At 38.1% G+C, this 21,830-nt stretch overlaps 1 protein-coding gene across 1 annotated transcript in view; it reads right to left on the reverse strand.

The window, feature by feature from the left end:
• Positions 1-21,830, reverse strand: part of LOC134820123 (ATP-dependent translocase ABCB1-like) — a 41,173-nt gene that overhangs the window by 3,508 nt on the left and 15,835 nt on the right. Inside the window, exons 15-32 of the mRNA XM_063830345.1 lie at positions 20,102-20,152; positions 19,600-19,695; positions 18,763-18,843; positions 18,457-18,571; positions 17,907-17,983; positions 17,394-17,516; positions 16,830-16,907; positions 16,595-16,685; positions 16,277-16,402; positions 15,983-16,048; positions 15,668-15,773; positions 15,367-15,507; positions 4,914-5,070; positions 4,297-4,375; positions 4,002-4,120; positions 3,704-3,806; positions 3,457-3,560; positions 3,149-3,295 (exon numbers count right to left, since the gene is read on the reverse strand). Of these exons, the coding sequence (XP_063686415.1) occupies positions 3,149-3,295; positions 3,457-3,560; positions 3,704-3,806; positions 4,002-4,120; positions 4,297-4,375; positions 4,914-5,070; positions 15,367-15,507; positions 15,668-15,773; positions 15,983-16,048; positions 16,277-16,402; positions 16,595-16,685; positions 16,830-16,907; positions 17,394-17,516; positions 17,907-17,983; positions 18,457-18,571; positions 18,763-18,843; positions 19,600-19,695; positions 20,102-20,152 (1,860 nt within the window). The remainder of the gene's footprint in view (positions 1-3,148; positions 3,296-3,456; positions 3,561-3,703; positions 3,807-4,001; positions 4,121-4,296; positions 4,376-4,913; positions 5,071-15,366; positions 15,508-15,667; positions 15,774-15,982; positions 16,049-16,276; positions 16,403-16,594; positions 16,686-16,829; positions 16,908-17,393; positions 17,517-17,906; positions 17,984-18,456; positions 18,572-18,762; positions 18,844-19,599; positions 19,696-20,101; positions 20,153-21,830) is intronic.

A 21,830-nucleotide genomic window follows, 5' to 3' on the forward strand; every position in this document is an offset into this window, starting at 1 on the left:
AAACTGATATTTAATAAATGATTAAAAGAACAAATTTTAAAGTTGCCATTAGATCCAAAAATACACCCATTATGCTCACTTAAAAACAACTCTAAATCAGTAGGCTGTCACTCTATTAATGCACCACACCGCTACCTCCACTGCACTAATAGTTATACAATAAATTCTACAATCCTAATTTTGTGTCGTGATGGAGACCGGTGTTCATACAAAACATTTACTAGGTTGCCGTTTGGTGTGAGCAATAGCGAACAGCACGCACACTCCTTTGCCCCGTCAACCTATATCTAATCTATTTAAAGAGTGACAACCATACTGCACATTGAATTAGGATTCCGTTAAATATCAAATTGATTTATTGTAAACTTGTTTAATCTGTAATAAATGGCATAAAATTGAAATTTTTGTTTAACTGAATTTTTGTTTAACTGAATATTAAATACTAGTGGACTCTATGCAGCTCTTCCAGCACCCTTAATTTTACTGATCTGGAGGTCACATTTTATTGAGCCAGTACAGGCTAATATTAAATACTAGTGGACTCTATGCAGCTCTTCCAGCACCCTTAATTTTACTGATCTGGAGGTCACATTTTATTGAGCCAGTACAGGCTAATATTAAATACTAGTGGACTCTATGCAGCTCTTCCAGCACCCCTAATTTTACTGATCTGGAGGTCACATTTTATTGAGCCAGTACAGGCTAATATTAAATACTAGTGGACTCTATGCAGCTCTTCCAGCACCCTTAGTTTTACTGATCTGGAGGTCACATTTTATTGAGCCAGTACAGGCTAATATTAAATGCTAGTGGACTCTATGCAGCTCTTCCAGCACCCTTAATTTTACTGATCTGGAGGTCACATTTTATTGAGCCAGTACAGGCTAATATTAAATACTAGTGGACTCTATGCAGCTCTTCCAGCACCCCTAATTTTACTGACCTGGAGGTCATATTTTATTGAACCAGTACAGGCTAATATTAAATACTAGTGGACTCTATGCAGCTCTTCCAGCACCCCTAATTTTACTGACCTGGAGGTCATATTTTATTGAACCAGTACAGGCTAATATTAAATACTAGTGGACTCTATGCAGCTCTTCCAGCACCCCTAATTTTACTGATCTGGAGGTCACATTTTATTGAGCCAGTACAGGCTAATATTAAATACTAGTGGACTCTATGCAGCTCTTCCAGCACCCCTAATTTTACTGATCTGGAGGTCACATTTTATTGAGCCAGTACAGGCTAATATTAAATACTAGTGGACTCTATGCAGCTCTTCCAGCACCCTTAATTTTACTGATCTGGAGGTCACATTTTATTGAGCCAGTACAGGCTAATATTAAATACGAAACATGTATCAACTCTACCCATGAATATGGGTTTTGGTAAAATATCATCTCTTTTTGATTATAATGTCAGGGTACTTTATAAAGTCGAAATATAAACTGATATCTTCATTAATTAATAAGGAGGAAGTTTCAACGATTTCGAAATTTTCCTTTAAAAACATTTCCTTGTGTTTAGGTAAGCATATCGGTCGATCACTGACTGAATATGCCACCTAATACTCATTCAAGTTGGCATTAAATTCATATATAATGACATTAAACTGTCGTGGCAAAGCAGAATTTGTTGGAAATCACGAATGAGCAAAATTCTCACCTTTCGCACGTGCAAACTTTGAGCGGACGTTGCGTGCGCATCCAATATTGAATCGCCGTAAATTTTTTCATGTGATTGTTTTATATATAGCTTGATAAGCACGCAAAGTTTCAAAGTATTTCAAGAAGAACTGTAATCACAACGGCACTCTAAAGTTGACAGAAAATGACGAAAACAGCAATTTTCATTGATTTTAGCAATTTTCTTTCAATTTGGGCGTGTCCCCACGTGTGCAACTTTTCGATTTTCAACTTTAAAACTAGCCTAATGCACAATTTATACCTATAGGAAGCAGAACTGAGCTCCACAACCCAAGGCATGGCCCAACACCAGAGAATACTAAATCGCAAAATTGACGTTTTTATAAAATAATTCTTCAAAAAAGCACAAACTTCAATGACGAATATCTTTATGAAGGAGCAAGCTAGAAAAACTTTCCGGTAGATTTTCAGAATGCTTGAACAATTATTTAACGTGAAAATCTCCTCAGATTTTGAATAAAATTACTCCTTAATGGTTTAAAATTAATTTTAAAAGTTATTACTTTGTCAAAAATCAAGTTTTAAAAACGGTTAACTTGATGACGTCATCAAGGGGTGTTTATGACGTCAAATAATTTTTTTATACAATGTAAACTAAAGTGTAAACAATTATTTGCAAGACCTGTGGTCGGAAATGGCTTTATCTTTTATACTTTTGAATCTATGGACAATTAAATACAGGCTACAATTGACTGGCAAAGCGTCTATCCCTGAATATGTATGTATATATATATCACGACAATCTGTCGTAAAACAGGGGTTCTAGAAAACCCATTTCCCGATACTCCTGAAACCTGAAACTTTTTTTGCAGTCGATTTGATCAACGTCTAGACGCCCTGAAAAATTTCAGATCTCTAACTCAATTTTAACATGGTTTTTAAGGCACCTGAATATGGCGATTTTGGGTTTTTTACCGAATTTCGTATAACAGTGCTGGCGAGTATTTTATGCAAATTTCTTAAAAATCTCAACATAACTATTTTTTATACCTGTCATCTTTGACATCAAATTAGAATGTTTTGAACTAAAAATAATTCTGCTTAACGACTTCCGATGAGTCTTAATGCCTGGAAAACTCCTGCCGGAGGCGGCGGCCTTCGGCCGCCGCCTCCGGCCGGAGTGCACGCTTCGCGTGCACAAAAGAGGCTTGTAACGTGTACCAAAGGGGGTATAATAGTAAAGGGGGTATAATAGTAAAGGGGGTATAATAGTAAATGGGGAACATAGTATACCCACAATAAATGCAACGGTCGTGCTTGCCAGCACTGTGATGAATATGGCAAGAGACCTAGTAATGAAGTAATCTAATTCATTACTTTTCAAAAGCTAGAAGCTAAATCTCTAGGCCAATACAGCAATACTGTAATATATTTACTAAATCCGAAATATAAGTTCACAAAACTAAGACCGAATATTAGAATAAGTCACGTGATCACACCTTCTCACTCTCAGTGTCGAGTGCGCTGGTAGCCTCATCTAGCAGTAGTATCTTAGGGTTCCTGATCAGAGCTCTTGCTATTGCAATCCTCTGTTTCTGACCTCCTGATAACTGGCCCCCTTTCTCCCCTACTCGTGTCTGGTATTTCTAGGGGGAGTGTTGGGATGAATTACTTAGATCAAATATTACATGTTTTAAGCAGAAAATGTAGTAAAGCTGCAAGCAGTTTAAATAAGAATTGAAAGTTTAATGAGTATATTTAACCCTATTTAATCACTTAAAACGTCCTTCTTAAAATCCTTGCCAACCTCTGGAAGATTGTCAACAAACTCGTGAATGTTAGCAGACTTTGCAACCTCAATAATCTCAGATTCACTGATCTGCCTATCAAGATCGCCGTACATTATGTTCTCTGAATGGTTCTTGTTTAGTCTTTTTTTAATCTTGAACTTCAATACATAAGTCACATTTCAATGCGTTTCGAGTATTGGTAATTTTTCGAACTTATCTGAAATCGCTTTGAAAATGATCAATTTGGTAAATCATAATTCGTACCTGCAATCGAAGTATCAAATAGAATCGGCTCCTGCGAAACAAGTCCAATTTGTTTGCGAAGATACGATACATTTATTTGCTTCAACTCTTTATCGTCCAAAAACTGAAAGGAAAAACTGTTAACTGCCGATGTAAAAACTCTATTATATTAGACTACGGTGATCTAAAAGAGAAAAAAAAAAGAACAAAACGATGCCAATTGTAAAGAAGATCTCAAACTGATGACCATTGACCATTCAAAAAATCAAGAAGAATAAACAAAAAGATTGTTTTAAAAATATTTCTGGAAGCTACTTACCACAGATCCGCCGAGAGAATCGTAGAATCTCTCAGTAAGTTGAATTGTTGTACTTTTGCCACACCCACTCTGACCTACTAGAGCTACTGTCTGTCCTCTGAGGGCCTCTAAGCTGAGTCCTGAGAAGTTAAACAGCTGTTATAATAATTTTTTAAAGATTTTATTCTGAAACATCATGGTTCTAATCTTCGACTGTTTTGTTCACTGGAACACTCAACAGTTTTAGTTTTTACTTTCATATACTTGAAATCTCATCCCTCGAAGTGAGTAAAAATAATGAGTTTTGTAAATGAACCTTGCAAGACAGGATGGTTAGGTCTGGTAGGGTAGTTGAACACCACATCTGAGAATTTCAGCTTTCCCTCCACTGCAAACTGGGGAATCGATATTGTGAGAATATAATTGACAGTAATAGATATCGTAACTGTTAGCAATGTCCAATCCATTGTCGTGATGGAAATGATCGCTTCAATTTCTTAACCGACCAAACTTAGTTCTGTCACATCATGTTTTAGCGTCCAGTCATTTTATACTTTACCAATGTTTACGTTCGCTAGTTTAAATTCACGTGCTAACACATGCGCGCGCGTAAGAGTTTTAAAAGTTTAAAGTAGTAACGATAGCGTAGTTTTCATACAAATTAGGCCTAACTTTTTCGCGCTCCAGAATCAACAAATATGAAATAATATCGTTAATGAGACCTCCTAATTGCTATCAGTAATGAATAATCAACAAATGCAAAATACGAATGAGGCAAACAAATTCCACTGTAATAGACAGAATACACTAGAATATTACACTCTGATTACTGATACGGAATATGAAGAACTTAATACTTGAGCTTGGTATACTAACTGAGAGGCGAGAGTCTATAATCTGAACATTGTACCATTAAGATCAAAATAATCTTACCTCCTTCAAACCATCACTCGAGTTAGCGTCAATAGCAGGTACATTGTAGATGAGCTTGAAGATCTTAGCAGCGGACACTGTTGCTTTTGTGTAATCACCAAGATAGGACATAGCCTCCCCCACAATCATACCGGAAAATATTATAGCGCTGAAAACTCTGAAATGTTGAGAAACATAATAACTTGCTAATCTCAAGGTAGGTATCTCCTAATCAAGATTTGACATGACTGATGACATGCGACGAATTTCGTAGATTGATAATAGCGTAGATATATTTTCAGGGTCCGTTTTTCTTATTTTATTTTACTTAAAAATTGTATTTTACTTTTATAGGACAACTGTACAAGAGCGGTATTTCAATATTTGCACTTTTCAACAGACAATTATATTACAGTATGCATTTTCCAGACATTATAGACACATTATAGACACATTATAGACACATTACATACATTAAGATTTTAGGTCTGACATAATATCGCGAATTGTGTGATCACGCAATTATTCTGATTTTAACTGCAAAATTATTCGCATACAGAAAATAACCCGATTCTGCAACTAAACCTACAAAAACTAACGGGCTCACACAATTTATTTTCCGTACGTGTCTACTTTCGAATGGAATGTGAACACTTTCGTGTGGTGTATTAAAGAGAGTAAACATTCCACGTAAACATGAAGTCTGCTACACTTTCTAAATTTAGACTTACCAGTGTTGGAGAGAAAAGGCACTTGTTTCTGTCTAGTTCTAATGTAGTATATACCGTCACAATAGTGACTTTAATATATATGTCGAAATTCAATGCCTGACTCATTAACAAACCTGAATCAACTTCAGTTCGGCCTAAACTTTCAGGGTCTTATTTTGACATTAATTTTACTTCAAGCCCCTGGACTCCTGGAGTTTTGTGCTATACCTAAGGCACTTGCAATAGGCCTTCAAATGTGACATTAATTCACCGACAGTTGAATCGTAGGGAAATTATTTCATTGGTTGTGCAGAGCTAACATTTCATCAGTCTTAGAGGACATTAAATCAAGAAACCTGTGGGCCCAAAATCATAAAATTTTTTAAAATATTGAAGAACCTAACCGCAATTCAATGATAATTAAATTAGAATCAACTGAATATATCTGGTTATAAGCGCAAAGTACTGAAATTATCTATATCGGTATGTGGACTTTCTATCCATTAGATATATGGCCTGGCTCAAGCATTAACAAGGGGACTGTAAACAAAATATTTATTTTAAAAATCTTTCTTTTTCTTTTTAGTAAATTATATAAAAATAAAAATATTATAAATCTAAATCTTATGATATTGTTATTATCTTAACAGTTACTGTTATAACTTAAGATTTTGAATTTGTATTCCTTGTGTTCCTTGTGTTCCTATATATATACTATACCTAAGATTTCCACATAAGCGTCTGTACGTATCTAACTTCAGTTCAGGTAGTGGAAGGAAGTTCGACAGTGCGTGTGAAACACACATAGTTTAAATCGCACATCTGGAAGTGCGGATTTGTTGCTACCTGGACTGTAGTTCGAAAATAATAATGGGAAAAGATCATGACGTTCACTAAGACTTGAGCACAATGCTTTCCATAGATATTTGTTCTTTTTGTCATTCTTGGGAGACATTTTCATAAAGTACGAGAGAACACAGAACAGGGAAAGCAAGCGACCATTCTCGGTATCATTTTCTGGGAAACAAAATGTTCGATATCATTTTCTCGGTATCATTCTGCATTCGAGGACGGTTATTCAAATTGAAATCATTCCCTTTTGTTTGGGAAAGGGAGACACCAGCAGCGGTCCACTTTACCCATGTATGGGTTTTGGTTTAATTGTATATATAAATAATAGAGGAGGTTCTCTTCTACTTCTGAGTGGGAGGACGTTGCTGAGTGGGAGGACGGTCGATTAGTTCGGGTCACGAATTATGGGTGTTAAAATATGGACTGTTATAAATATGGTTCTTTGGCCCGAAAAAAAAACAAATTCGACCGCCCCACTATTTTAACTGCGACTTTCCTTTCGTGAAAAATCTCAAATCGAAAATATTGATACATTGTTTTTTCGCAATTATAACCACATTGCCGCTTTCACACCAAATTAGACCCCCCATAATATTACCGACTAAGGTAATTATTTTAGCTTAGCTTTTGGACCATTTACATTTACCTACAATCTAGATATAATCAATGAGCCATTAAAAAGCAAAGATTTTATTGAAATATTTCATCACACATCATAATTGAAAAACTGAATTTCAAAAGTTTGCATTCTTTACTCCTCCATCTCCACCTCGCTGTCCTTGACAAGAAGAGGATATGCCCCGTCCTGGAAGAGAAGACAATTGTGTCCGGCCATGCCTCGAGCCCAGTAGATGTAACCTTGGTCTCCCCATTTGGTTCCGAAACTGTTCTTGAGAATTATAGCCTCCGGGGTGTAACCTACAGCAGTCACAGCGTGGTCTACCCCAGTCCCTGGGCAGGTGCTGTACCTGTAAATCCCTCTTTTGTAATATTGTAAGCTACTCCTGAACATTTGTATTGCAAGAGCAACAGGACCTTGAGAGAGTCCAGCAACTACACCAGATTCACTTCTCACCGTGTCCATGTACCCAGTCAGCTTATACCCAGCTAACGCGTTAGTTTTCCTCCCGTAGTTACAAGCTCCATCTCTACCTGTGTGGGGTGCTTCACTTCTCAGACCAAGTCGTCCGGTTTTCGTGATCCAATCAAATGCCTCCGTGTAGAACCCTCTTCCATTCCTAATGTCATCGTCTGTGGGGTATACACAATCCATGAGCTCCTGGTCAGCAAACTCCACCAAATCTCCTGTCAGACCCTTGTAGAGCCCCTCAAGACAGGTGACGGTAGCAAATCTCCTGTCATACCCTTGTAGAGCCCCTCAAGACAGGTGACGGTAGCGAAGGTCCAGCAGGAAGATCCAGCTTCTGTAGTTTGACCGGTGACACGTGACCAGTTGCTCTCCAGTCCAGAGAGGTGGGAGCACCAGGCGAGGAGGAGGGAGCTGTTCTGCCTGATGGAGTGTACAGGGAGGCGTTCATACCTCTGTACTGGGCCTGCTCTTCCTCGGTCAAGTCTGCAAAGAGTGTCAGGCCAGCTTCCCATGTGTTGCGCTGCGAGTTCAGTTCTACGATCTTTGTTAAGCTGTTCCTGAAGAGTTTCATCCTCATTGGTGCCTCAGCTAGGCTGTAAAGTCGTCCACCTTGAGCCTGAAACTCCTGGAAGAGCGCGAAAAGAGCTCGAGGAGACTGGAGACCTTCCTCGGCCTGGAGTTTGTAGCCCGAGCAGGAAGCTAGTGAAAGGATTAGTATGAGCAGAGTGTTCATGGCTGTGGTTAAATCTGAAGTGAGTGGATTTTGGGTCAGTCTAAATATTATATATACTTATAATGGCAATCCAGCCAGATGGTGTCAATCAGGTGTTACAACATTTGTACAGCGAACCTCCATTTCATTTAACTATTCAGCTAATAGAATCATGAATTTCATCAAGATGAAAAGAGTCGCTAACCAAGACGAGAACTCTTTAGTTTTTAGCGACGCACCTCACCTTTACTGTGCCTCCAGGGCGCCGGACATTTGACACATCATTTGATTATCGTGTTTTAGAGGGCGCCTTGCAACCAGGTGATCATATCAAGATCTAGTATCATCCTTTTAGGAATTGTTGAGTAATCTTCTTGAGTTGACAGAACCGTGAAGACCGTACATTATGATATGATTTCATTATATCTGGAAAACCCCGAACAGTGTGTTTCTGGTTTCATGACGTCATCACCAATAGTCTAAATCCAAATTGTCGTTACTTGTCACACCAGAAATATAATACAAACTATTTTACCGAGACAGTAACTAGGGGGATTTTGAATTTAATATAAAGCCAAAGCATTACGGGCATAATATGATGCGTTACACTATAATGTAGTGTTACAAATACAAAGTAAGAAAACGGGTAATGTCTCTGAGCCTAAGGGGCAACTCTGGTCACTGGTGTCTACAAACAGCATAGCTACATGATTGGACAGTCAAGTGTGTTTGGGTACACAGCAGGGACAAATGAGACGAGGGTACTGCCTAACACACGTTTACATGGGTAAGAACCAGGAAAGTCTTAGACTGATTTTATTTTTACGGTAGTGAACGTCACCTCAAACACCCTCTAAGTCTGCTCAAATATTACAGATATGCTTCAATGGATTGTTGGTTTAGGTTCACGTACCCTAGTGCGACACGTACCCTAGTGCGAAACCTCCAAGATCGACATTGTCGCACTAGAGTACGTTTTTGTAGGACTTCGCACTAGAGTACGTGTCGCACTAGAGTACGATTACCGTTGGTTTGCAATCCCTTGGAGCAGATTTCACCGTTCTTTGTTTTGATATTAATAGCAAGGTGGTTTGATCCATTGTTGGTTTGCAATCCCTTGGGGCAGATTTCACCGTTCTTTGTTTTGATATTAATAGCAAGGTGGTTTGATCCATTGTTGGTTTGCAATCCTTTGGGGCAGATTGCTTTGTTTGGTCGGTCTCGTGATGTCCATACCTTTTTGATTTAACACTTTGGTTGAGATTACTAATAATAGAAATCGTTTCATAATGCCATCGAATCTCTATTGTGTTATTTTAAGATTGATCGATCGGCTGAATCTTTATTGTGTTATTTTAAGATCGATCGATCGGCTGAATTAATTTTTCTCTCAGAATGAGCTAGAATTTCAAATAAAGCTAAATTACGTATTCTTCTTTTCTCGAGCAGAAGGATGGACACTATAAAAGTCAGCCCAATTCCTTTGAGTTAGCAGTCGATACTCAGTCAAGCACTGAGTGCTTGAAGTCATTTATTTTTTAAGATTATTAGGAATAGGACTTGTATTTACGATCGAAAAGAATTATTTATGTGATGGAAGATGGAATGCGGACTAAAACCACGCTATTCTCTCTTTCTGATATTCGATAAGACTTTTGAAAACGAAGATTTTGTTAAAGATTATTATAAATATTAATTTACAAGACACCAATAACTGTTGGCTGCTCAGGATGTTAAGCATCAAGTGTTTATTGATATTCATCCTGGCCCAACCGATGTATCTCTGCGCAAACGGTAGGTTTCTAACTTCAAATTGTAACGTTTATCACCAAATTGTAACGTTTATCACCAATCGCATAATTAAAAATTGGGTAAACTGTAAAGTGGACTGTCGCCAGTCGCCAGTGAAAAGCCAGCAACCGATTTAATTCTCGGTATCATTCTGCATTAATTGAGATTGTAGTGATTTAAATTGCGAAGTTCCCCCATTCTACGGTAGTGATTTAAATCATTTCATTTTGTTTGCAAAAAGAAGGCACTGGCCACGGTCCACTCTATTTTGGGATTGGTTGATTACTTTTTTTATTTGCATAACATTTTCTCATTTTTAACAAACTATCCCCTGAGATCATTGCACTCTCTTCCTGTTTTTATGTTCATTTTATTCCCCGTTGATAAAAACAGGCAACCGTGTGAGGTGAAATTTTTTCCTTTTTTGAAAATGCAAAACTTTCACGTTGCCATAGTGAACACATTCTGTGGTTTCAGGAGTCCGATTAATTTTTTAGACCAAATACTCAATTTTTTGCGCATCAAAGCCATTTGAAAATGTGAAGGACATTGGATGCGACTATGATAGACAAACGAATTTTTCTGATTTTTCCAAATTTTTGACTTGACACGTTTGTCAATTGTCATGCTAATTTTCCCTCAGTCTATATTTCTACCAGTGTTTAGGCCTCAAAAACGTCCATGAGGGTCACAATAACCAAAACTGTCCATTTTAGGCTCATGCTTTTCTTACGGCTACTCCCATAAAATATATTATGGGCATTGGGCATATGCAAAATTATGCATAACTCAGTCATTTTCTGTTCAATTTTGGATCTGAAAATATGAAAACATCACATCTTTTTGTCTAAGACGGTCTCAGCTTAGAATAAATCTTTAGATTTTTAGAAAAGTTTCAAAAAAATGTAAAAATGTAACGGACGTGGCAAGTTCGGACCGTCCTTCCAAAATGTTTATCGTGAAAGATAAGATCCTGACAAATTCTATGGTACTCCCTTGCCTTTGACAGAAGAGAAAGGTTACTGTGGTTTTTTAGCATAACGCGACACCACTATGGTACTCCTTTGCCTTTGACAGAAAAGAAAGGTTACAGTGGTTTTTTAGCATAACGCGACACCACTATGGTACTCCTTTGCCTTTGACAGAAGAGAAAGGTTACAGTGGTTTTTTAGCATAACGCGACACCACTATGGTACTCCTTTGCCTTTGACAGAAGAGAAATTATAACGCGACACCGAAATTATAACGCGACACCGTCCTTACGGAGATTTTTGAGAAAAATTGTTTGATCTGAACAGTTTTGACACTTTGCAGAGGTCTAATTTTTGGAACCGTACTTCAGTAAATGGAATTTCATGGATATTAATATAGCAAGTCCCCATTCATCGCGGTCTGATAGTTTTACTGCCTTTCAATATCAAACAAAAAACATTGGTTACCTAGCTTAATAAAGTTGAAAGTCTAGAGAACTTATTTTCACTAAAATTATGTGCCTGTCTAAAAATTTCGCATTTTCACCAAACGCGACCTTAACAGCTTAACGTGGAATTGTCCAACACTAGCATTAAACATTTCAGATTGTCAAACACTTCCAAATTCTAACGAAGACGCCTCTTGGCAGTTAACCGAAGTGAACGGGTTTCTGCGAAACGTGAAATGTGCAAACCAAGAACTTATCTACAAATGCACGCATTCTGATGAAGTGTATGGACTGGGTCTAGTGCAGCTTACCGAACTCGTACTTGTCAATGAGTATACCAGGACTTGCTCAAACGACCCATACTTCTACCAGGCCTGCAAATTGGATGCAATCACCGCCGCGGTTATGAAGGGAGACGGGAAGACGCTTTGCGGAGTCTTCATTTGCTCTGAGATTGTACCCTCGTTTATTGGTTCACTCGTGACTCACAAGGACAGCATATATCAATCCGGCTATTTGTGTGAGGATATCCAGGATTGTTTCAACAATAATCTTGCTGAAGAAATTGGGTGTCAAAAAGAAGGTAGTGAAATGGCGGAACTTCCAAGCGGGAAACAGACCTATGCCAGTGACTTGTGCAATGATAGATGTGACATGCAAACATGTGAGGATGAGGCTAATTGTAACGGATATAAATACGGAAGCTACTGTGACATCAAATACTCAAATGTGAAGAAGGATTACTTGAGCCCCATGAGAAGCTGCAACACCATCAGGAATTGTCCAGAAACGTATGAGAGCACATGTTTAGTCTCGAATGATACGCAATCTTCCTGCACACTGTCAACATTTTTTTCGGTCTACAATATAATGCAGGTCAAGGTACCACTTCCAGACCACTTCAGATGTGCAACTATGATGCACTTCGAGCCTTACTGTGACAAATTTTTAGATCAGACAAACTGCTCCGATCCCTTAAAAGTCGGAATTTTCTGTGAGATTGAAGGGTATAATTCGAGCATATCCTCACAGAAAATATGCATAGGGAACCCTTTGTGTGATGACCATTTTGATACGCATTGCGTTCAAACTTCGTCAGCATGTTTCGTGCATAAACACAGCCTGTGTGACTTCAAGGACGATTGCACAGACAAAAGCGACGAAAAAACTTTTCGTTGCAGAAATTCTAGTCTCACTGTGGAAACGTGCACACGTAGACTTCTAACAACAGCGGGAAATCTTCCGATCCGGTTAGCTTGGTTAAAAGACGGTGAAAGAGATTGCACAGATGGAAAGGACGAAGAAAAAGATTGGCCAAGTTGTGGACAAGGAAAAACATTTCGATATGTTAGAGATGCTGCATCCTGTGGAAATGTATACCTCTGTTCATCCGGACGTGCGGACTACATTGAATTCGAACAGCTGTGCGATGGTATAGAGACATGTGGTAATGAACTCCAAGTCTGCAAACTTGCTCGTTTATCAATCGAGATACCCTCCTCAATTTCACTAAGTTCATCAGATGGTCTGAGTAGACATCTTTCATACTGTGTTCGAGGACTTGGCAACATTGAACACCTCAAAGATGAATGCGTGAACCAGTACTTTCTTGGTAATGAAACTCTTGATGTTTTCGGACAGACTGACATTCAAATCCACATTCCATCCAAAGCCATAGAGTGTGACAGCCTGTTTGGGGAGAATTACGTTCTGACAAGTTGTAGTAAAAAATGTATCAACTCTTCATGCCCCATCCAAAGCCTTGGAAGTCCAGAACAGTGCTCTCAACAATTATATTCCAAAGTCTTTACCATTGCCGACAACAAACATCTAACCTTCCTAAGAAAACGTCAAGCTGCTTATATAATGGATTACTTTGCTTGTAAGAACAATTACAAATGTTTAGAATTTAAACAAGTATGCGACCTAGTGGACGACTGTGGTGACGGTTCTGACGAAAACATGTGTACAAACCATTTCCAGTGCACTGACACAGGCTTCTACATTCCGATTACAAACAAATGTGATGGCACTATCAACTGTTCTAATCTATCAGATGAGTGTAATGAAGATTGCTCAGTCAGAATCCTCAAGAACTGGTTCTTGGTTTTGATGTCTTGGACTATGGGGGTGACGGCCGTTTCTGCAAACTTCTGGGTCATCATAAAGAGCATTGTGTTTCTCAAAACTTGTGACAAATCAATGGTATTTGTAAACAAATGCCTCATCGTAATGATATCATATGCGGACCTACTAATAGGTGTATATCTACTCTTCATCGCTACTCTTGACACTATAATATACGGAGACGATTACTGCTCCCAACAGAACATGTGGCTCACAAGTACTTTTTGCCAGGTACTAGGGGTGATAAGCTCGATGGGATCACAGATCTCCTTATTTGCCATGACGGGGCTGAGCATGACTCGAATTAAAGGAGTTTACTCTGTCATGAAGCCCCAAGGTGATGTTACCTCCAAACTGAAACTTAAGATGTTATTGACAGGTTTCCTTCTTTGCTCAGTAGCTACCTTCATATCGGTATTTCCACTGATTAATAGATTTGAGGACTACTTCGTCAATGGGCTGACGTACGACGCTGCGATGAGAATATTCATAGGACGAGTCAACAAGGAGACTCACTTTGCGGGCTTACAAGGCTTCTATGGGAGAATGAAAAACCGGACACTGTCTTGGCATATGATCAATAAAATGGTGGATGGTATGTTTTCACATGACTATGACTACACAAACATCACTGAAACCAGAAGGAAAGTCACTTTTTATGGAAACGATGGAGTGTGTCTCTTCAAATACTTCGTCAAAGACACGGACCCTCAGAGACATTTTGTCTGGACAATTCTAGGAATAGACCTGCTGTGCTTCTTAATAATAGCAGTCTGCTATATCTCCATAGGAGTCATAACAACACGTTCATCCCATGCTGTTAACGTCCAAAAAAATGATGCAGCATCCAAAAGGAGGAGGAGAACTAATAGAAAGATCGCATTTATCATCTGTACAGACTTTATCTGCTGGGTACCATTCATTGTGATCTGTGTCCTACATTCGTGTGAGGTGCTGGATGCAACATTTTTGTACTCAATCTTCTCTATTGGTATTTTACCTATAAATTCAATGATTAACCCTATCCTTTATGATGACAGCATCTCTAAACACCTCAACCTACGAGCAGTGAGATCCTTGTTTGTTTATGCAACATCAATGATCACCATGGTAACGAGTTACACAGTGTTGTCAGCGAGGAACCTCTGGAGGAATGAGACTGAGAGAGACATTGTAATTGAAATGTCTACAGTGATAGTTGCAAAGCATGCAGCAGGAGAAATAATTGAAATGAGAAACATTGGCCCCACAAATGATCCAGTAACTACTGAGATCACGGATTCTATACAATAGGCAATAGCTATTTGTAAATTGGCTTTCCGGGTCGAGGGGAAGGGTCTAAAATGACTGAAATTTGATTCAGGTAATTAGGTAAATTGTAAACGATTTTATATCATTAATTTTCAGCTCCAGGAATTAGGTTATACTTATTTAATTCCTAAACTTTCTAGAGCCTAAACTGTGTATGATTTGCCTCTCCAAACAAATCTAAAGTTATTTCATTCCTGTTTTTTTAAATATCTTGAGGTTATATCAAATTTGTGTTTAAATATCTATTTTTGTTCAATGAATTGCTTTTTAATTATAACCGTATTTTTCTTGATATTTTAAGTTGGGAGTAAAATTGGGGAAACAAAATAATTGCAGTAAATTTTCATTTTAGAAACTTTCTTCACTCACTGAATATCAATATGCCGAAAAATAAATAAATCACAAATCAAAACAACTCACTTAACAACATGAAACAGACATGTAATATGTATGTAACTCACTTAACAACATCCTCAAAGCTAGTTAGCCCGTCTGCAATGAGAACACTACCGTACCCAAACACAGCAGCGAAGGTGAAATAAGTAGCCGCTTCACTCAGACCCATGCATAGACCCACCACGTGAGCTTTCCGGGTCGTTTCTCTGGAATTTTAATATTTTAGACCTTAATTTTGGTGGGGTAACAGTAATTTCAAGTGATATCAAACACTTACACTGAAACGTAGATTCATCGCGGACTATGAGAAAACTATGAGAAAACGAAAAGGGTGTGGCAAATAACCGGGATTAAATAAAATTGTACCTCCTGGGTGCTCTGAGCGCTTGACAGTAGTGTTTGTAGAACAGGTTCTCTATTCCAAGTGAGGCTACTGTCCTTATGTTCTCTATTGACTCTGCTGCTGTTTTACCTGATAAAACGCAGTTTCAGTAACTCAATACTAACATGTGCATTGTGCATGCATACTGTATAGAAACGTAACTAACCGTCAAATAACCATTCAGAAATTCCAATAACTGTATAAATTGAAAATGAAAAGAAATATTACAGAACGTGCTGTAAACTTCTAGCGGCAGATTTAGTCACTTAGAGATATATCTCTATTTAGACAGTTAGTACCTGAAGCTTCGTAAAGTTTAGCTACTCCCTTGGTAGTTCCAGTTACCTGCCACATCTGAATTATACCTGAAAAGTTGGAGTTTATTCGATAGTTTTAAACTAGACCTACAAAGATGCCTCAATTATCCATATTCTTCGGATCATAAACCACCGAACAAGTCCAAAAATTAAGATTATATTATAACTTTTCCTGTGGTTAACTTTAATCATTAAACTCAAATAATCAGCCTTTAAACCATCCCTTTTTCAGTAAACACTAAACAGGAATGAACTTGGCTACACAACTCCACAAACCTCCAATTACGATGAAGGGAATACAACCCAGGCATACCAGAGCCAATCTCCACTCTGTCATAAAAGCTATAACAAGCGCGGCAGACATTCCTACCACAACCTGGATCACGGTAGCAACACGTGAACCTGCAGGTTACCATGGTTATATTGTGGTCACGTGGTGTGACACGTGAACCTGCAGGTTACCATGGTTATATTGTGGTCACATGGTGTGACACGTGTACCTGCAGGTTACCATGGTAATATTGTGGTCATGTGGTGTGACAAGTGTACTAGTAGCAGGTTCTGATCTAGTTTAATAATCTTAATCATTTTCACCTGTGGCATCCTTGACAGCGTTTGCTTCAGTGGATAGTCTGGTGGTAAGGGCTCCGATTGAGTTGGCGGGGTCGTCGAAAAACGCTAAATTCTGAAATTTAAGTGGATCTAAAGTTAAGAAACTTTGAAAATATTTCGCTGTCAGTGCTTAGTTTATTTCTGGGGTATAAAACATGAGCACCATATAATAAAAAATGTCGGATGGCAATTGAAAAACTGTCATTTATGAAGTTACCTGTCGTAGAATAGCTTTAAAAGATCTGACTCTTAATCTTCGAGTGAAACTCTCGCTCATAAGTCCAATACAGTATGTCTGAAGTAGAGTCATGTAGAATTTAAAGTGAAAGTGAAAGTGAAAGTGAAAGTGAAAGTGAAAGTGAAAGTGAAAGTGAAAGTGAAAGTGAAACTCTCGCTCATAAGTCCAATACAGTATACATACTTCAGACATGTCTGAAGTAGAGTCATGTAGAAATAGTCAGTAATGTTATAATCTATCATTTTGACACGTGAATTTTGACACGTGGTAAAATTTTGAAATCGCGTAAAATTTTTGGAGGGAGAAATACTTGATGAGTGTATTAAAAGCAAATAAAGCAAACAAAATGAAATGTTATACGAATTTTCAGTAGATAAAGACTAATTGTGACGCAGTGCTTTATCAATCTTATCAACATAAATACATTCCGAAATATAATAACAGCAGAGGAGACGATGATGACAACTGAATTTAGCATCTGTTTTTAAATTATTTTAGTTATTGTACTAGCTATTTGATTTAGTAACTTTAAAACCACAGTACCTGGGTGAAGAAAGCAAGTGCAGTCCCAATTCCCAGGAAAGCAAAGTACATGGCCCATTTGTCAGTTTTACTGAAATCCGGATCCTCTCCTGCTTGATGAGCAACGGCTAGTCCTACTAGATCCTGCAGGTTACATAGTGTTTGTACATCTTTTGAAAGTTAAGTTTGGATATAAAATGTTCATCATAAGATCATCTACGTCTACATTAACATGGTTCACGAAGTGGAGTCATCTTTTCTGCACAATAAAAGAAATCATCAAATCATGCTGGCTACTCAAAATACTAAAGACTTAAAGAGAGGAAAAGTAGACTCACATTAATAACTACTAAAAAGAGAAAGAGAAAGAGAAAGAGAAAGATAAAAAGTAGACTCACATTAATAACTACTAAAAAGAGAAAGAGAAAGAGAAAGAGAAAGAGAAAGAGAAAGAAAAAGAAAAAGAAAAAGAAAAAGAAAAAGAAAAAGAGAAAGAGAAAGAGAAAGAGAGAGAAAGAGAAACAGTAGACTCACATTAATAACACCAGCAAAGAGGACCGCGAAGACAGGCATAGTAACACCATTAGCTGCCGCACCCAGACTTCCCAATCCTGAGGGAGAGAGTGTTATCCTGGTGGTGAAAATATGGAACGTTATAAAACTTATAGTGTGACGTCACACCACGTGAAAATAGGGCACGTTATAAAGCTTATAGTGTGACGTCACACCACGTGAAAATAGGAACGTTATAAAACTTATAGTGTGACGTCACACCACGTGAAAGTAGGGAACGTTATAAAACTTATAGTGTGACTTCACACCACGTGACATGACGTCACACCACGTGAAAATAGGGGACGTTATAATTTATAATACTTAAAGGAGCACGTTATAGAAGCTCAGCAAGTAAACAGTTTCAGAGATAAGTAAGACTTTTCACGAATTTTTGTTACCTTAAATAATTGATGAGGAACAATTATAGCTAGAATAATATTTAAGTCTAAAGATATAAAGATATTATAGTTAACTTCTGCTTTCTTTCTACCATTAATGGTAATATTATATAATGAGTTGTAGTATTTACCCATGAGAGTATACTCAGCATGATTACATTCGTTTAATATCTCCAAAAACGTAGCTGGTTTGATTTCTTCCTCAGGGATCTCTTCCACTTTCTCGTCAGTCACTACTTTTACCTGCTGTTACAATCTGTTTAATCTCATTAGATGACGATTTGATCCCTGGGATGTGTTTTGAACAGATCTTTTTTTTCTTCTTTTTTTTTAAACTGTAAAATCCGACATTTGAGAGGATCTATGAGTCTGAAAGGTTCTATGATAGGTTCTACATGAAATAATTGAATGAAAATATAAAATGTTAAGATTTTAACCTCTTCTTCAGCGTCAGAAAGCATGTCCAAAACATACCGGGACTCTTTTACAGGACTTCCAACTTTTCCATTAAATGTATCCTGAGCATGCAATAATTAAGTAATCAAGCGAGTTAATTTAAAACAACAACTTTTCAGTTCGTTGATAAATTGATAATTAACAAATGATTGGACTCTCAAATCTCACACATAGACACAATGAGTAATGAGCATGTAAACACTTTACATTGACAATTTCCATTTAAAAAGTATATTGTAATGAGTTACTGTTCACAAAGACTGAAAGGAGTGTTCACATTTAACGGTAGCTCGGTAGTGATCTGTGTAAGATCTGTGAAAGATGTGTGTAAGATGTGTGTAAGATGTGTGTAAGATATTTGTAAGATTTTTGTAAGATTTTTGTAAGATAAGCGATTGGCTCAACATCAAAACAACACACTAAACCTACATCCAAGATTTGTTCAAGTTCGACCTGTTGAATCGTATGCTGTTCATCATTTCGATGAAAATAAATGAAAACATATCGACAATTCACATCATATTAATAGTTTTGATGTAATGATAAATCAATCAAAGTGCAACCTTTATAGAATTTATTCTTGAGAAAACATATAAATCGACATTGAATTTACGCAATTTTAATATAAAATTTCACAAAATGTACCTAACAATATAGGTAAAAACACGTTTAAGGTATATAGCAAATAATAAGGATATTTTGACGAGAAACTTTCGGAAATGTTTAAAATTGTGAACGTTATATTAAATTATTATTTAAGAAATGTAAATTTCTTTAATCATATAATAAAAGATTACGTCTGAAAGAAGTATAAAAACCTTAATTTCCTGTAGAGTTGAGGGGAGTTCTACTCCATCCGCCGTCATTATACTTACAACCTTGTCTGAAACTGTCATAGCCTTCTCATCTTCATCCTGATGATTATAATATATTAACTAATAGCTAATTATTTTTTTGATTAATAAGTCAATTAGTTGCACTAATTTTTCCTATCAGAAACATTATTACAAAGTTACACACTACAACCCGCTATGTAGGTACTCCATAACGGAATCAACTGTTCAATGCTAATTAATTATGACTAATTAATGAGTTAATTGATCCTACACTAGTAATTACCTGAACAGCTTGTTGGTAGTTAACCAGACCCCGGTAAAGTCCGCCAGTAACCTACACTAGTAATTACCTGAACAGCTTGTTGGTAGTTAACCAGACCCCGGTATAGTCCGCCAGTAACCTACACTAGTAATTACCTGAACAGCTTGTTGGTAGTTAACCAGGCCCCGGTAAAGTCCGTCAGTAACCTACACTAGTAATTACCTGAACAGCTTGTTGGTAGTTAACCAGACCCCGGTATAGTCCGTCAGTAACCTACACTAGTAATTACCTGAACAGCTTGTTGGTAGTTAACCAGGCCCCGGTAAAGTCCGTCAGTAACCTACACTAGTAATTACCTGAACAGCTTGTTGGTAGTTAACCAGACCCCGGTATAGTCCGTCAGTAACCTACACTAGTAATTACCTGAACAGCTTGTTGGTAGTTAACCAGGCCCCGGTATAGTCCTTCAGTAACCTACACTAGTAATTACCTGAACAGCTTGTTGGTAGTTAACCAGACCCCGGTAAAGTCCGTCAGTAACCTACACTAGTAATTACCTGAACAGCTTGTTGGTAGTTAACCAGACCCCGGTAAAGTCCGTCAGTAACCTACACTAGTAATTACCTGAACAGCTTGTTGGTAGTTAACCAGACCCCGGTAAAGTCCGTCAGTAACCTACACTAGTTATTACCTGAACAGCTTGTTGGTAGTTAACCAGACCCCGGTAAAGTCCGTCAGTAACCTACACTAGTTATTACCTGAACAGCTTGTTGGTAGTTAACCAGACCCCGGTAAAGTCCGTCAGTAACCTACACTAGTAATTACCTGAACAGCTTGTTGGTAGTTAACCAGACCCCGGTAAAGTCCGTCAGTAACCTACACTAGTAATTACCTGAACAGCTTGTTGGTAGTTAACCAGACCCCGGTAAAGTCCGTCAGTAACCTACACTAGTAATTACCTGAACAGCTTGTTGGTAGTTAACCAGACCCCGGTATAGTCCGTCAGTAACCTACACTAGTAATTACCTGAACAGCTTGTTGGTAGTTAACCAGACCCCGGTATATTCCGTCAGTAACCTACACTAGTTATTACCTGAACAGCTTGTTGGTAGTTAACCAGACCCCGGTAAAGTCCGTCAGTGACCTACACTAGTTATTACCTGAACAGCTTGTTGGTAGTTAACCAGACCCCGGTATAGTCCGTCAGTAACCTACACTAGTTATTACCTGAACAGCTTGTTGGTAGTTAACCAGACCCCGGTAAAGTCCGTCAGTAACCTACACTAGTAATTACCTGAACAGCTTGTTGGTAGTTAACCAGACCCCGGTAAAGTCCGTCAGTAACCTACACTAGTAATTACCTGAACAGCTTGTTGGTAGTTAACCAGACCCCGGTAAAGTCCGTCAGTAACCTACACTAGTAATTACCTGAACAGCTTGTTGGTAGTTAACCAGGCCCCGGTAAAGTCCGTCAGTAACCTACACTAGTAATTACCTGAACAGCTTGTTGGTAGTTAACCAGACCCCGGTATAGTCCGTCAGTAACCTACACTAGTAATTACCTGAACAGCTTGTTGGTAGTTAACCAGGCCCCGGTATAGTCCTTCAGTAACCTACACTAGTAATTACCTGAACAGCTTGTTGGTAGTTAACCAGACCCCGGTAAAGTCCGTCAGTAACCTACACTAGTAATTACCTGAACAGCTTGTTGGTAGTTAACCAGACCCCGGTAAAGTCCGTCAGTAACCTACACTAGTAATTACCTGAACAGCTTGTTGGTAGTTAACCAGACCCCGGTAAAGTCCGTCAGTAACCTACACTAGTTATTACCTGAACAGCTTGTTGGTAGTTAACCAGACCCCGGTAAAGTCCGTCAGTAACCTACACTAGTTATTACCTGAACAGCTTGTTGGTAGTTAACCAGACCCCGGTAAAGTCCGTCAGTAACCTA

Source organism: Bolinopsis microptera, chromosome 8 (genome assembly GCF_026151205.1).
Source record: "Bolinopsis microptera isolate Bmic1 chromosome 8, MBARI_Bmic_1.0, whole genome shotgun sequence".
NCBI classification, from domain to species: domain Eukaryota; kingdom Metazoa; phylum Ctenophora; class Tentaculata; order Lobata; family Bolinopsidae; genus Bolinopsis; species Bolinopsis microptera.